At 39.8% G+C, this 13132-nt stretch overlaps 1 protein-coding gene across 5 annotated transcripts in view; it reads right to left on the reverse strand.

The window, feature by feature from the left end:
* The window catches only part of Pgant9 (polypeptide N-acetylgalactosaminyltransferase 9), a 423799-nt gene that overhangs the window by 54843 nt on the left and 355824 nt on the right, over positions 1–13132 (reverse strand). For all 5 annotated transcript variants that reach the window (XM_073956150.1, XM_073956151.1, XM_073956149.1 and 2 more), the window contains one exon: positions 8807–8949. In XM_073956150.1, the coding sequence (XP_073812251.1) occupies positions 8807–8949 (143 nt within the window). The remainder of the gene's footprint in view (positions 1–8806; positions 8950–13132) is intronic.

The raw sequence follows: 13132 nt of genomic DNA on the forward strand, positions 1-13132 counted from the left end.
TGAGAAAGGGTCTACAGAAGCACCCTTTCCTTGAGAAAGGATCTATAGAAGCACCCTTTCCTTGAGAAAGGATCTAAAGAAGCACTCTTTCTTTGAGAAAGGGTCTATAAAAGCACCATTTCTTTGAGAAAGGGTCTATAGAAACACCCTTTCTTAGAGAAAGGGTCTATAGAAGCACCCTTTCTTTGAGAAAGGGTCTATAGAAGCACCCTTTCTTTGAGAAAGGGTGTATAGAAGCACCCTTTCGTTGAGAAAGGGTCTATAGGTGCACTTCATCTGTCAGAAAGGGTCTATAGATGCACCATTTCTTTCAGAAAGGGTCTATAGAACCACCCTTTCGGAAAGGGTCTATAGAAGGACCCATTCTTTCAGAAAGTTTCTATAGACGCACCATTTCTTTCAGAAAGATGCACCATTTCTTTCAGAAAGGGTCTATAGAAGCACCGCTTCTTTCAGAAAAGGTCTATAGGTGCACTTTATCTGTCAGAAAGGGTCTATAGATGCACCATTTCTTTCAGAAAGGGTCTATTGAACCACCCTTTCGCAAAGGGTCTATAGAAGGGCCCTTTCTTTCAGAAAGGTTCTATAGAAGCACCCTTTCTTTCAGAAAGGGTCTGTAGGTGCACTTCATCTGTCAGAAAGGGTCTATAGATGCACCATTTCTTTCAGAAAGGGTCGATAAAAGCAGCCTTTCATTAAGAAAGGGTCTATAGAAGCATCCATTCTTGCAGAAAGGATCTCTCTCAGAAATGGATTATAGATGCACCCTTTCTGTGAGAAAGGTGCTATTGTATAAGCAGAATACATATAAACCTTCAATTGAGAAAAGACTTCTTAGTCTTTTATGTACCTTTTGGTCTTGTATAAACATGTTGGTCTCCTATCTATAGGGAGATAGAAGGCATTTTACTGCTACCATGTATTTTGTTAGAATCATTTTAATTTTTATTACACTTTGTCGAAAATTATCATAATTTCATACATCAGCCGGTAGGGTGTATAACTAACGATGCAACGTATACGCCATAGTATGAAGAAAACAATATTAAAAAGGTATTCTTTGTAAAGAGAGAATACATCTGTGCCTTCAATTGTGATAAGAATTCTTTGTCTTTTATGCAGCTGTTGGTCCTGTATAGCCATTTTGGTTTCCAATCTATAGAGAAAATGAATCCATTGCATTTCACTTCTGCCCTGTATTCTTTAAAGACATTTCAAATTCCATTACACCCCAATATGTACCACCATCACACACTGTGTATAAACGCTGTAGCATACATATATTTGAACATAATATTTTTGGACTAGAATTTTTATAATTGCTTTAGTTTCTGTTTTGTTTTGTTAGAAGTTTTAAATGTCTGTACTACATTGTTGTAGCAGTTCATATTAACATAGGAAGCTAACCGGAAACTTAGCTTTGTATTGCAGAGAATTTTTATGCTTTGCAAGCAAAATTTATTTATTTCAATGTTTATGCAATATTTATTATGAAAGGAAAAGATATTTATGAGAAAGTTCATACGAAATTCTTCTTCCCAGAATCTTTTACAATTCATACCGACATTCAAGTGTCGAAAGAACAATGCCATAGACAATTAAACTGAAAACGAAAAATTTTATTTATATTATGGTTTCAGAAGAATTGAAAACATTTACCAATTGTACAGGATAAATTACAGATCACGATTACAGATTCACGATTTCTTGGGAACCACACAATTAATGAATTTTTTCTTGTAAGAATTGTGTGAAGTCTTTGCTTGAAAGAGTTTAAGGCTAAGGCAGTAGATATATAACAGAGAGGGGATATAATAGCTAATAAGGGTTAGGTAAGTTGGCTTGGCTGTGTATTTGAACAGGGACAGCGTATCATGAAGTCCATTATCGTATGCTGGTTAGATGTTCTGTATGTACACCATCGATTATGACCCAATAGGAATTGAGGCGGTGCCACGAATCCAAGAACGGCATCCATACGCTTCGTTATTATAGCCTCTACAACTGCATTAATATTAATATTATGACTACAGCTTGATGTGCCTGTTGATAGATCAGATCATGAAGATCTCTCTTGACATGATTGAATGGGGGGGTACCCTCCCACAAGATGATGATTTGTATGGGTTTGATTACAGTACTCAAGCAGACTATGTATCGACAACAGTTTGTTGTGCCGAGGCACCGCCAAGATCTCAGGCTCCTCAAGTAAGTGGTTCACCGAGGACATGAGTTGGCGCTCTGTAGTGCGATTCACTAATTCATATTTTGTATTACCGGCAAAAATCGGTATAATTGAAATGCTTGTTTCGGTAATTAACGATATTCATCGATAAGTTAGCGACCAATAACAAGTAGACGTAAAGTTCTACCGAAAGCAAGAGTGCTGCCAATTTTTTTTGAACTTTTCATTCACATTTTACTTTTACCGATTTTTGTCGGTAACTCAAAAATGAGTTAGAGAATCCCACTACAGGTCTTCTATGAAAACATATCGATGTATGATGACATCCTGGTCTTTTGTGATGATATAACGGTCTGTGAAAAATAAATCGCAAAATTATGACTGAAAAGTTAAAGAAAAAGTTGACAACACTGTTGCTATCGGTAGAAATTTACGACTACATTTTATTGGTCGCTAACTTACCGAAATTATAGGCATTTTAATTTTACAGATTTTTGTCGGTAACTGCAATAATGAGTTAGATAATCGCACTACTGGTCTCCTATGAAGTCCTCCAGTTTTTCTTTGAGACCTGTTGGTATTTTACGATGTCCTTCTGGTCTTCTATGAAGTCCTTCTTCTTCCTTCTTCTAAGCAGTAATCCTGGATTCTATGAAGACCTTCTGTAGTGGAATTCTTGCTATCAGTAGAACTTTACGACTACTTTTTATTGGTCGCTAACTTACCCAAAATATCGTTAATTACCGAAATTATAGTCATTTTAATTTTACCGATTTTTTTCGGTAACTCAAAAAATGAGTTAGAGAAATGCACTACTGCCCCCCTATTCAGTAACTTTTTAACAACTTTACTCATTGTTTATTTTACAACAATTTCATTTGTTTGTTTTGTAGTTGTTACAAAAACAAAAGAAATTTTAACAACTTTTCAATCGATAAAAGTTACAGAATAGGCCTACTGGTCTTCTATGAAAACCTTTTTGTCCCTAAGAAGTACTCCTGACCTCTATAGCAACCAGACGGCCTTCTCTTAGACCCCTTGGTCTTATATGCAAGTCTCGTGGTCTTCTAAAGACTTTTTAGTCTGTATGAAGTCCTTCTTGTCTTCTGGAAAGACCTCCTATGAAAACCTTTATGTTTTCTATGAAGACGTCCCGGTCTTCTATGAAGTGACATTGGTCTTCTATGAAAAACTCTTAAACTTCTATGAACACATTCTGGTCTATATGAAGACCTCTTAGTTTTCTCTTAAGACCTCTTGGCCCTCTATAAAGAACTTGTGCTCTTCTATGAAGACCTTGTATGAAGACATTTTGGTCTCTGTGAAGACCGACTGTGACGTAGGGGATGGAAGATACCAAGCAACCGTCCTGACCGGTTTTAACATGGCAAAGCCCAGGATTTATCTTGGTCCCTCTTTTCGCCCAAGTTTACACTGACCTCCCCGTGGTGTCACCTGGGGAACTGCCTTTAAAACCCGTTAAAGGTAGTGAGCTAACATGTGCCGCGCGTTCACCCATAAGAACGTTAAAAACCACTAGAAAAAACAGCCTACTATGAAAAAACGAAAGAAAAGAAAAACAAACCCCTCTAAAGTTGACGAACCCCGCAAACGTTTTAAGGACCATGATCTGTGAATCTGCACCTGGAATGTTCGCACTCTTTATAGAGAAGGTGCAGTCTTCGCATTGGCAGACGTACTTGAAAAGTACAAGGCCGATATTACTGCCATACAGGAAATACAACACCTAAAGGTAACGCACTGTATTATAGCTGCCATGACGTAAAGCATGAGTTTGGTTGCAGATTTGTGGTTGGTCGGAGGTTTAAACATCTGGTCTCCAGCTTCACCCCAATGAATGAAAGACTCGCTGCAAATCGATTAAAAACAAAATTCTTCAACATTAGCTTTATTTGCGCTCATGCTCTCACTGAAGAAAGCGACGAACAGACCAAAGATATATTTTACGAGCGCTTAGAAGAAACATATGACCGTTGCCCTGCCCATGACATTAAAATCATTCTAGGCGATTTTAATGCCAAAATTGGAAAGGAGAATATCTTTGGCCCTAAAGTCGGGAAATTCAGTCTCCACAGTGAAACATCTGACAATGGTATGAGGCTGATAGACTTTGCAGCTGCAAAAAACATGGTAGTTAGCAGTACCAGATTTAATCATCTCGATATTCATAAGGGCACCTGGCTGTCTCCAGATCAGGAAACAAGAAATCAAATTGATCATGTTGTGATAGATGGAAGACATTCATCGAGCTTGTTGGATGTACGATCATTCCGAGGCGCAAATATTGATTCGGACCACTACCTTGTTGCAAAGGTACGCACCCGCTTAAACGTAGCAAACAAAGTACGAACAGACACAACACGAAACTTAGACATCGGTAAGCTGCAATCACAACAGATAGCCACAGCATATTCCACTCAACTAGCCCAATTGCTTAATCAAAGCACTCCTCATCCCGATAACATATCAGGGCAATGGCAAAGCATTGCCCACTCCATGCAAACATCCGCAAAATCCATACTTGGATACCAGAGACCTCCACCAAGGAATCCATGGTATGACAAGGAGTGTCGTGCTGCCACCGAAGAGAAAAATGCGGCATATAGGGCTACTTTACAATCCGTAGCAACGCATAGCGCACGAGAGAGATACAGGGAGAAAAGGAGAGAGGAGAAACGTCTTTTCCGCAGGAAAAAGAGAGAGATGGAAAAGCGGGAGTGTGAAAAAATCGAGATGTACAGGAGCCAGAATGCAGTCCGAAAATTCTACCAAAGAGTCAAGCATCAAACTGATGGCTTTGGTACGGGCACATCCTCCTGTAGAGACCAGCAAGGTAATTTGGTAACTGATACAGATAGTGTACTCAGGATATGAAAAGCACATTTTTAAAATCTGTTGGTATCCAATAGCAGCGAAGACGACGAAGATACCACAGTCCCAATCCCAGAAGATGGTATTGAATGTATACCGCCCAGCCAAGATGAGGTAAGGACAGCAATAAATCGGCTGAAGAATAATAAGGCAGCAGGGGCCGACGGCTTACCAGCCGAGCTGTTCAAAACCGGAGGCGACACGCTGATAAGGTGTATTCATCAGCTACGATTGGAACCTGTGCCCACAAGAAGGGAGATAAGACTGTATGCTCTAACTATAGGGGCATAAGTCTACTCCCTATTGCCTACAAGATCGTGTCAGGGATATTGTGCGAACGACTAAAGCCTATGGTCAACGAGATAATTGGACCATTTTAGACCTGGCAAGTCCACCATTGACCAGATATTTACCCTGCGGCAAATCCTGGAGAAGACCCAAGACACCTACCACCTTTTTGTCGATTATAAAGCAGCCTTCGACAGCCCGCTGCGTTCAAAGGTATTCCAAGACATGTCTGAATTTGGTATCCCCGCAAAGCTCATCCGGCTTTGTAAAATGACTTTAACTGACACGAGGTCCTCAGTTAAAATAGGAATGAACCTCTCCGAAGAGTTTGGTACCAAAAGAGGTTTCAGACAGGGAGACAGCCTTTCGTGTGATCTCTTCAACATCCTGCTGGAAAATCTACACCTATAGTCACATGTTACTTGATTATGCTGATGATATAGACATCATGGGCCGATCAGTAAAAGAAGTAACCGATACCTTTATGAAGGTCGAAGGAGAATCTGCTAAAGTGGGTCTGGCGGTAAACGGTGAGAAGACCAAGTTGATGGTGTCGACGCGCAATGCGTCCATTGAGCTCGGACCGACTGTAGAAGTTGGTTCCTATAATATTGAGGTAGTAAAAGACTTCGTCTACCTCGGCACCTACGTGAACACAACAAACGACATCAGTTGTGAAATAAAAAGAAGAATTAGAGTGGCCAACAGATGCTACTTTGGTTTAAGTAAGCAGTTTGAAAACAAAGCCACATCTCGTCAAACAAAAATAACGCTCTACAAAACACTGATACTACCCGTGCTGATGTATGGCTCCGAAGCCTGGGTACTTGCGCAAGCAGATATGGCAGTGCTTGGTGTGTTTGAGAGAAAAATTATTCGAAAGATCTACGGACCAATCTGCGTTGACGGTGAATATCGACGTCGCATGAACCACGAGCTGTATCTGCTATAAAACGACATCAACATTGTTAAACGTATCGAGATGCAGCGATTGCGTTGGCTAGACCATGATGAGCGGTTGATCTTTAATGAAGACATTTTGATCTGAAAGTATCTTGGTATTCTATAAAAAGCTTCTGGTTTTCTATGAAGACCAATTGGTATTCTATGAAGACCTCCTGGTCTTCTATGAAGACCCCTGGTCTTCTATGAAGACCCCTGGTCTTCTTTGAAGACCAATTGGCATTCTACGAAGACCTCCTGGTCTTCTATGAAGACCTCCTGGTCTACTATAGAGACCTCTTCTATAAAGACCTCCTGGTCTTCTATAAAGACCTCCTGGTCTTCTATAAAGACCTCCTGGTCTTCTATAAAGACCTCCTGGTCTTCTATGAAAACCTCCTGGTCTTCTATGAAGACCTTCTTGGTCTTCTCAGGATAACTCCTGGTCTTCTCAAAATACCTTTTGGTCTTCTATGATGACCTCTTGAGCTTCAATGAAGAAATTTTGATCTGAATGATCTCCGTCTTCAATAAAGAACTTTTATATGTAGACCTCCTGGTCTTCTATTGAGACCTCCTGGTCTTCTCTGAAGACCTCCTTGTATTCCATGAAGACCTCCTAGTCTTCTACGAAGATTTCCTGTTCCTCTAAGAAGAACTCCTCGTCTTCTATGAAGACCTCCTAGTCTTCTATGAAGACCTCCTGGTCTTTTGTGAAGACCTCTTGGTATTCTCAGGATACCTCTTGGTCTTCTCAGGATACCTCTTGGTACTCTATGATGACCTCTTGACCGATAATGAAGACATTTTGAAACTTCTTCGTCTTCAATGATGACCTCCCAGTCTTCTATGAAGACCTCCTGATCTTCTATGAAGACCTTTTGGTCTTATATAAAGACCCTTTTGTCTTCTATGATTGCCTATTGGTCTTCTATGAAGACCTTGTGGTCTTCTATAAAGACCCCTTGGTCTTCTATAAATTCCTCTTGGTCCTCAGTGAAGACCTATGAACCCTATGATCTACGAACAGCTCTTGGTCTTATATGAAGACCTTCTGGTTTTCCATGAAGACCTTCTGGTCTTCCATGAAGACCTTCTGGTCTTCCATGAAGACCTTCTGGTCTTCCATGAAGACCTTCTGGTCTTCCATGAAGACCTTCTTGTCTTCCATGATGACCTTCTGGGCTTCTATTAAGACCTCCTGATCTTCTATGAAGACCTTCTGGTCTTATTTAAGACCTTCTTGTCTTCTATGAGGACCTCCTTGTCTTCAGTGAGTGGTTTCTGCTTTTCTATAAAGAAATTCTGGTATTTTATGAAGACCATTTGGCCTTCTAGGTCTTCAATAAAAAATTTTTGGTATTCAATGAAAAGTTCTTGGTCCTCTAGGAAGACCTTCTGGTCTTCTATGAAGACCTCCTGGTCCTCTATGATGACTTTCTTGTCTTCTATAAAGACCTCTTTGTTCTCTATATAGACATGTTTGTATTTCATAACATTTCTTGGTCTTCTGAAGGACTTTTGGTCTTCTGTGAAGACATCCTGGACTTTTATGAAGACCTCCTTATTTTCTGTGAAGAACTCCTGGTATTCTAATAAAAATTTTTTGGTACCACCAAGAACCATCGATCAAGAACACAGCAATATTCCCGAAAAAATATTCGTCTTTACCCTCAATTCAACTCACAACAACTATGGAATCTTCTCATCATTATCTTTAAACTTAACCGGAATGAAGACTGTGGACCAAAGGTCTCCAAGTGAAGCGATCACTGTATTTATTTTTTTATATCTACATCTTCTGTTAAATCGCACTTTCGTCCGTCACAACATAATTTATGATCAGAGCTATGGTATTTCTTACCACCGTATAGTTCGGGTGTTAAAAATAGTTCGCCAGATGATACCAATGAATGGTCAGCATGCACCTGGTATGGAAGAGCAACCAAGGTATGTACGTATGTATGTCCGATCAAGACTGTTGCTGCATAACTTGCACGTATTACGTCACTCCTCCTTATATAAAAATTGTGAATATATTACACCTCGTCCACCTTCTAAGGAAGAGCAACCACCGTATGTGTGTCCTGGACTTTGCCATATTAAAGGCGATCAAGACTGTTGCTTCAAAACTTGCACGTTTTACGTCACCCCTCCTTATATACAAATTGTGGATACATTGCAGAACCTCTTTCCACTATTTCGATGCTTTATCAACTACATACATATGGTATAATATATAATGCATATTATACAACAACAACTTTGTCTCGAGGGCATTATAACATTATCATGTTTGCTTCGTTCCGGATCATACTAAGTTCTACTTATTTTATATACCTACTATCATATCCTCTAGATATTTTTTTCTTTTAATCAAATCATCTTTAAATATAAAACTTTTTATTTAAAAACTTTTTTTCAAATCAGATAAAACTGCAGATATAATCAAAGTATTCTCTATGGAACTAAAACAAGAGCAAAACAAACAAAACTTACCGTAATTCTTTTCTCGACGTGACATCACCAAAATCACCTTTGTCATTGCCTATCCGTTGATAATAATATTTTGCATAATCATCCAACCAAACTTCAGCCAAGCGTACCGAATTCTTTTTAAGTACATTAACGCCTGAACGCCACTACAAAAAAGAGAGGGGGAGAGAAAAACAGGTGAGTAGAGTAAAATAATAATAGAACAAATGAATGAATATTCCGGAAAATTGTGGGGCGAAAACATACAAAAAATATATTTATATCACAAGAAAGCAAAAGCGTGAAGGAGAAACAAAAAAAGAGGAAAGGAAACAAAGCTGCGACAAAAATATTAAATAAAAATCCTGGGAGACATAGAAAAGGATGTAGGTACACAACAAATAAAACCAAAAGGAATAAACCCCAAAAAGATAACTACTGTTTTTATGCCAACATAACCCCAACGCCGCCACATATTTTTGTTATTTTGTTCTTCTTCTTTTCACATTCATTTCAAACACAATGCAATAAGAAGCTCCTTGCATGATGCATCATGCATGCATATGAGTACCACGGAACTAATGGCAATAAGCACACCCAGTTGAGTATCCGCTGGGGATCATAGCAAGAAGTGAAGCATGGAATTTCTCAATGTGTGTGGATCTGTCGGTGTGTGTGTGTGGCTTTATGTTTGAGTGAGTTGGTAAGGACCTCAGTTTGTTTTGTGTTTAACATGTTTGCCTTTTGTTTGAATGCTTGCAGTGCACAATGCAAGCGTAAGCAAATATGCATTTCCAAGTACATTTGGTTGGGCTAGTGCTGCTGAGAATGATGTTGATGGCGGTGGTGCTAGTGGTGGTGACGGCAACATGGGAAATTAACCCAATTACATACCAAAGTATCCACTCATACATAAACATTTAAAAGTTCTTGTATTCTTTTGTTTTAATTTTTTGTATGTGTTTGAACTTTGTTCCCTCTACTTGTTTGCTTCTCTTCTTCTTTTCCGTTTTATTGTCAAGCTATGAAAATTAAATGTGCAAAAATATGTTTCCAAACCACAAACACGAGAGTGTGTTTTTTTCTTCTTCTTATTGTTCGTTGGATATTTTAATTGAGTCACTAATTATGGTGGTCCAGCGAGCTACCACATTTGTTTTTCAATTGCAGTAGCTGGCTACCACAAACCCACATTTTTTTGGGTAATGTATCTTTTCCAGATGCTGTGAACGCCGCGAAAATTTAATATTATTCTCCGGCTTTTGTAGGCAAAACTATGTTTTATATTCTCAATAAACAATGAAGTGTATAAAAGCAGGACAATGGTAAATGGATAAATTTGTTTTAATTTTCAAATTTGAAAACGAAGATTTGTGAAGTTGGGAGGTCTAATCTCGAGGCTCATGAGTGGTATATTCATTTTAGCAAAAATCAGGGGTTCATTTTCTGTTTGGAAAATCTCCCTATATCTATTGTATTTAGTTCCGAAGAAAACGGTGGTTTCCTTAACTAATACTCTCCTGACTTGATATGCGGACTCCTGTGCAATCACGTATGTACAGATTAAGCAACTCAATGTCAGCAGTCCGCCTATGAGTCGCTAGAGTAAAGTTAAACCGAGATAGAACTGTACTGGACAGACTGGTGTATAAGGAAGGCAAGTCCTTCACCTCCGCTTCTTTTGCTATCCCTTGGCAAAACTTTGTAACCATGCCAACGTTGCAAGCTACTGGTGACGGTGAAATTTATTTCTTGGATCGCTGCTGCCATGATGTTTCTCCATGATGTTTTAAAGTTTCGCTGACTTCGGTTGCAGAGACCGTTACAATTAAGCTGCAGGTTGTGATACCCAGAACTGAACAGCAACATGTGGCGTTCGGTGCTGTTTCGTATTCCGACGATGACGAAGTTGAGACACGCTGGGAGATGTTTGGCGTAGAAAGCTACACATCCTTATTATCCCAGTAGTCCTGGCGGTGGCTAAGACCAGACGCCCTTTAGGTCGTCTATAAAGAGGCCCTTTATGTCGTCTAAAAAGACGTCCTTTATGACGCCCACAAAGACGTCCTTTATGACGTCTATAAAGACGTCCTTTATGACGTCTATAAAGACGTCCTTTATGACGTCTATAAAGACGTCCTTTGTGACGTCTATAAAGACGTCCTTTATGACGTCTATAAAGACGTCCTTTATGACGTCTATAAAGACGTCCTTTATGACGTCTATAAAGACGTCCTTTATGACGACTATAAAGACGTCCTTTAGGTCGTCTATAAAGACGCCCTTCCGGTCGTCTATAAAGACGCCCTTCCGGTCGTCTATAAAGACGCCCTTCCGGTCGTCTGTAAAGACGCCCTTCCGGTCGTCTGAAGAGGCGCCTTTCCGTTCCTTTAGGTCGTCTATAAAGACGCCCTTCAGATCGTCTATAAAGACGTCCTTTATGACGTCTGTAAAGACGCCATTTATAACGTCTATAAAGACGCCCTTTTTCACGTCTATAAAGACGTCTTTATGACGTCCATAAGAGCGTCCTTTAGGTCGTCAATAAAGACGCCCGTTATGTCGTTTATCTAAGTAACACCAGAGGACGTGCTTCAGATTTCCTTATCGCCACTTTATCGCACCCATCCTCGTCTTTGTATCACAAGATTGTTCGCTTAATGGTCATGAGAGCTAGGATTTTTAATCAGTTTTTTATTGGGGGTATGTTTCATAGTTCTTCTCTTCAACATTACTAGTCGTCCTTTATGACGTCTATAAAGGCGTCCTTTATGACGTCTATAAAGACGTCCTGTATGACGTTCATAAAGACCTTCTTTATGACGTTCATAAAGACGTCCTCTATGACGTCTATAAAGATGTCCTTTATGACGTCTATAAAGACGTCCATGAAGACGTCCTTTATGACGTCTATAAAGACGTCCTTTATGACGTCTATAAAGACGTCCTCTATGACGTCTATAAAGGCGTCCTTTATGACGTCTATAAAGACGTCCTTTAGGTCGTCTATAAAGACGCCCTTCCGGTCGTCTAAAGAGGCGCCTTTCCGGTCCCTTAGGTCGTCTATAAAGACGTCCTTTATGACGTCTGTAAAGATGCCATTTATAAAATCTATAAAGACGTCCTTTATCACGTCTATAAAGACGTCTTTATGACGTCCATAACAACGTCCTTTAGGTCGTCAATAAAGACGCCAGTTATGTCGTTTATCTAAGCAAGACCAGAGGACGTGCTTCAGATTTCCTTATGGCCACTTTATCGCACCCATCCTCGTCTTTGTATCACATATAGTTCGCTCAATGGTCATGTCAGCTAGGATTTTTAATCAGTTTTTTATTGGGGGTTGGTTTCACAGTTCTTCTCTTCAACATTAATGGTCGTCATTTATGACGTCTATAAAGGCGTCCTTTATGACGTCTATAAAGACCTCCTTTATGACGTTCATAAAGACCTTCTTTGTGACGCCTATAAAGACGTCCTCTATGACATCTATAAAGACGTCCCTTATGACCTCTATAAAGACGTCCCTTATGACCTTTATAAAGACGTCCCTTATGTCGTCTATTAAGACGTCCTTTATGACGTCTATAAAGGCGTCATTTATGACGTCTATAAAAATGTCCTTTATGACGTCTATAAAGATGTCCTTTATGACGTTCATAAAGAAGTTCTTTATTACGTCTATAAAGACGTTCTTTATGACGTCTACAAAGACGTCCTTTACTACGTCTGTAAAGACGTCCTATACGACGTCTATAAAGACGTCCTTTATGGCCTCTATAAAGACATCCTTTATGACGTCTATAAAGATGCCTTTTAGGTCGTCTATAAAGACGCCCTTTAGGTCGTCTATAAAGACGCCCGTTAGGTCGTCTATAAAGACGCCCGTTAGGTCGTCTATAAACGCGCCTTTCCGGTACTTTAGGTAGTATATAAAGACGCCCTTCAGATCATCTATAAAGACGTCCTTTATGACGTCTATAAAGACGTCCTTTATGACGTCTATAAAGACGCCCTTCGGTCGTTCATAAAGACGCCCTTCCGGTCGTTCATAAAGACGCCCTTTCGGTCGTTCATAAAGACACCCTTTGGGTCGTCTATGAAGACGCCCTTCCGGTCGTATATAAAGACGCCCTTTAGGTCGTATATAAAGACGCTCTTTAGGTCGACGGCCTTCCGGTCATTCATAAGGACGCCCTTTAGGTCGTATATAAAGACGTCCTTCCGGTCGTATATAAAAACGCCCTTTAGGTCGTATATAAAGAAGACGCCCTTAGGCCGTCTGTAAAGACGTCCTCTAGGTCGTCTATAAAGACGTCCTTTAGGTCGGATATAAAGACGTCCTTTAGG

The sequence above is a fragment of the Musca autumnalis genome, unplaced genomic scaffold (genome assembly GCF_047663935.1).
Source record: "Musca autumnalis isolate F117 unplaced genomic scaffold, ASM4766393v1 scaffold_5, whole genome shotgun sequence".
Classification (NCBI taxonomy): Eukaryota; Metazoa; Arthropoda; class Insecta; order Diptera; family Muscidae; genus Musca; species Musca autumnalis.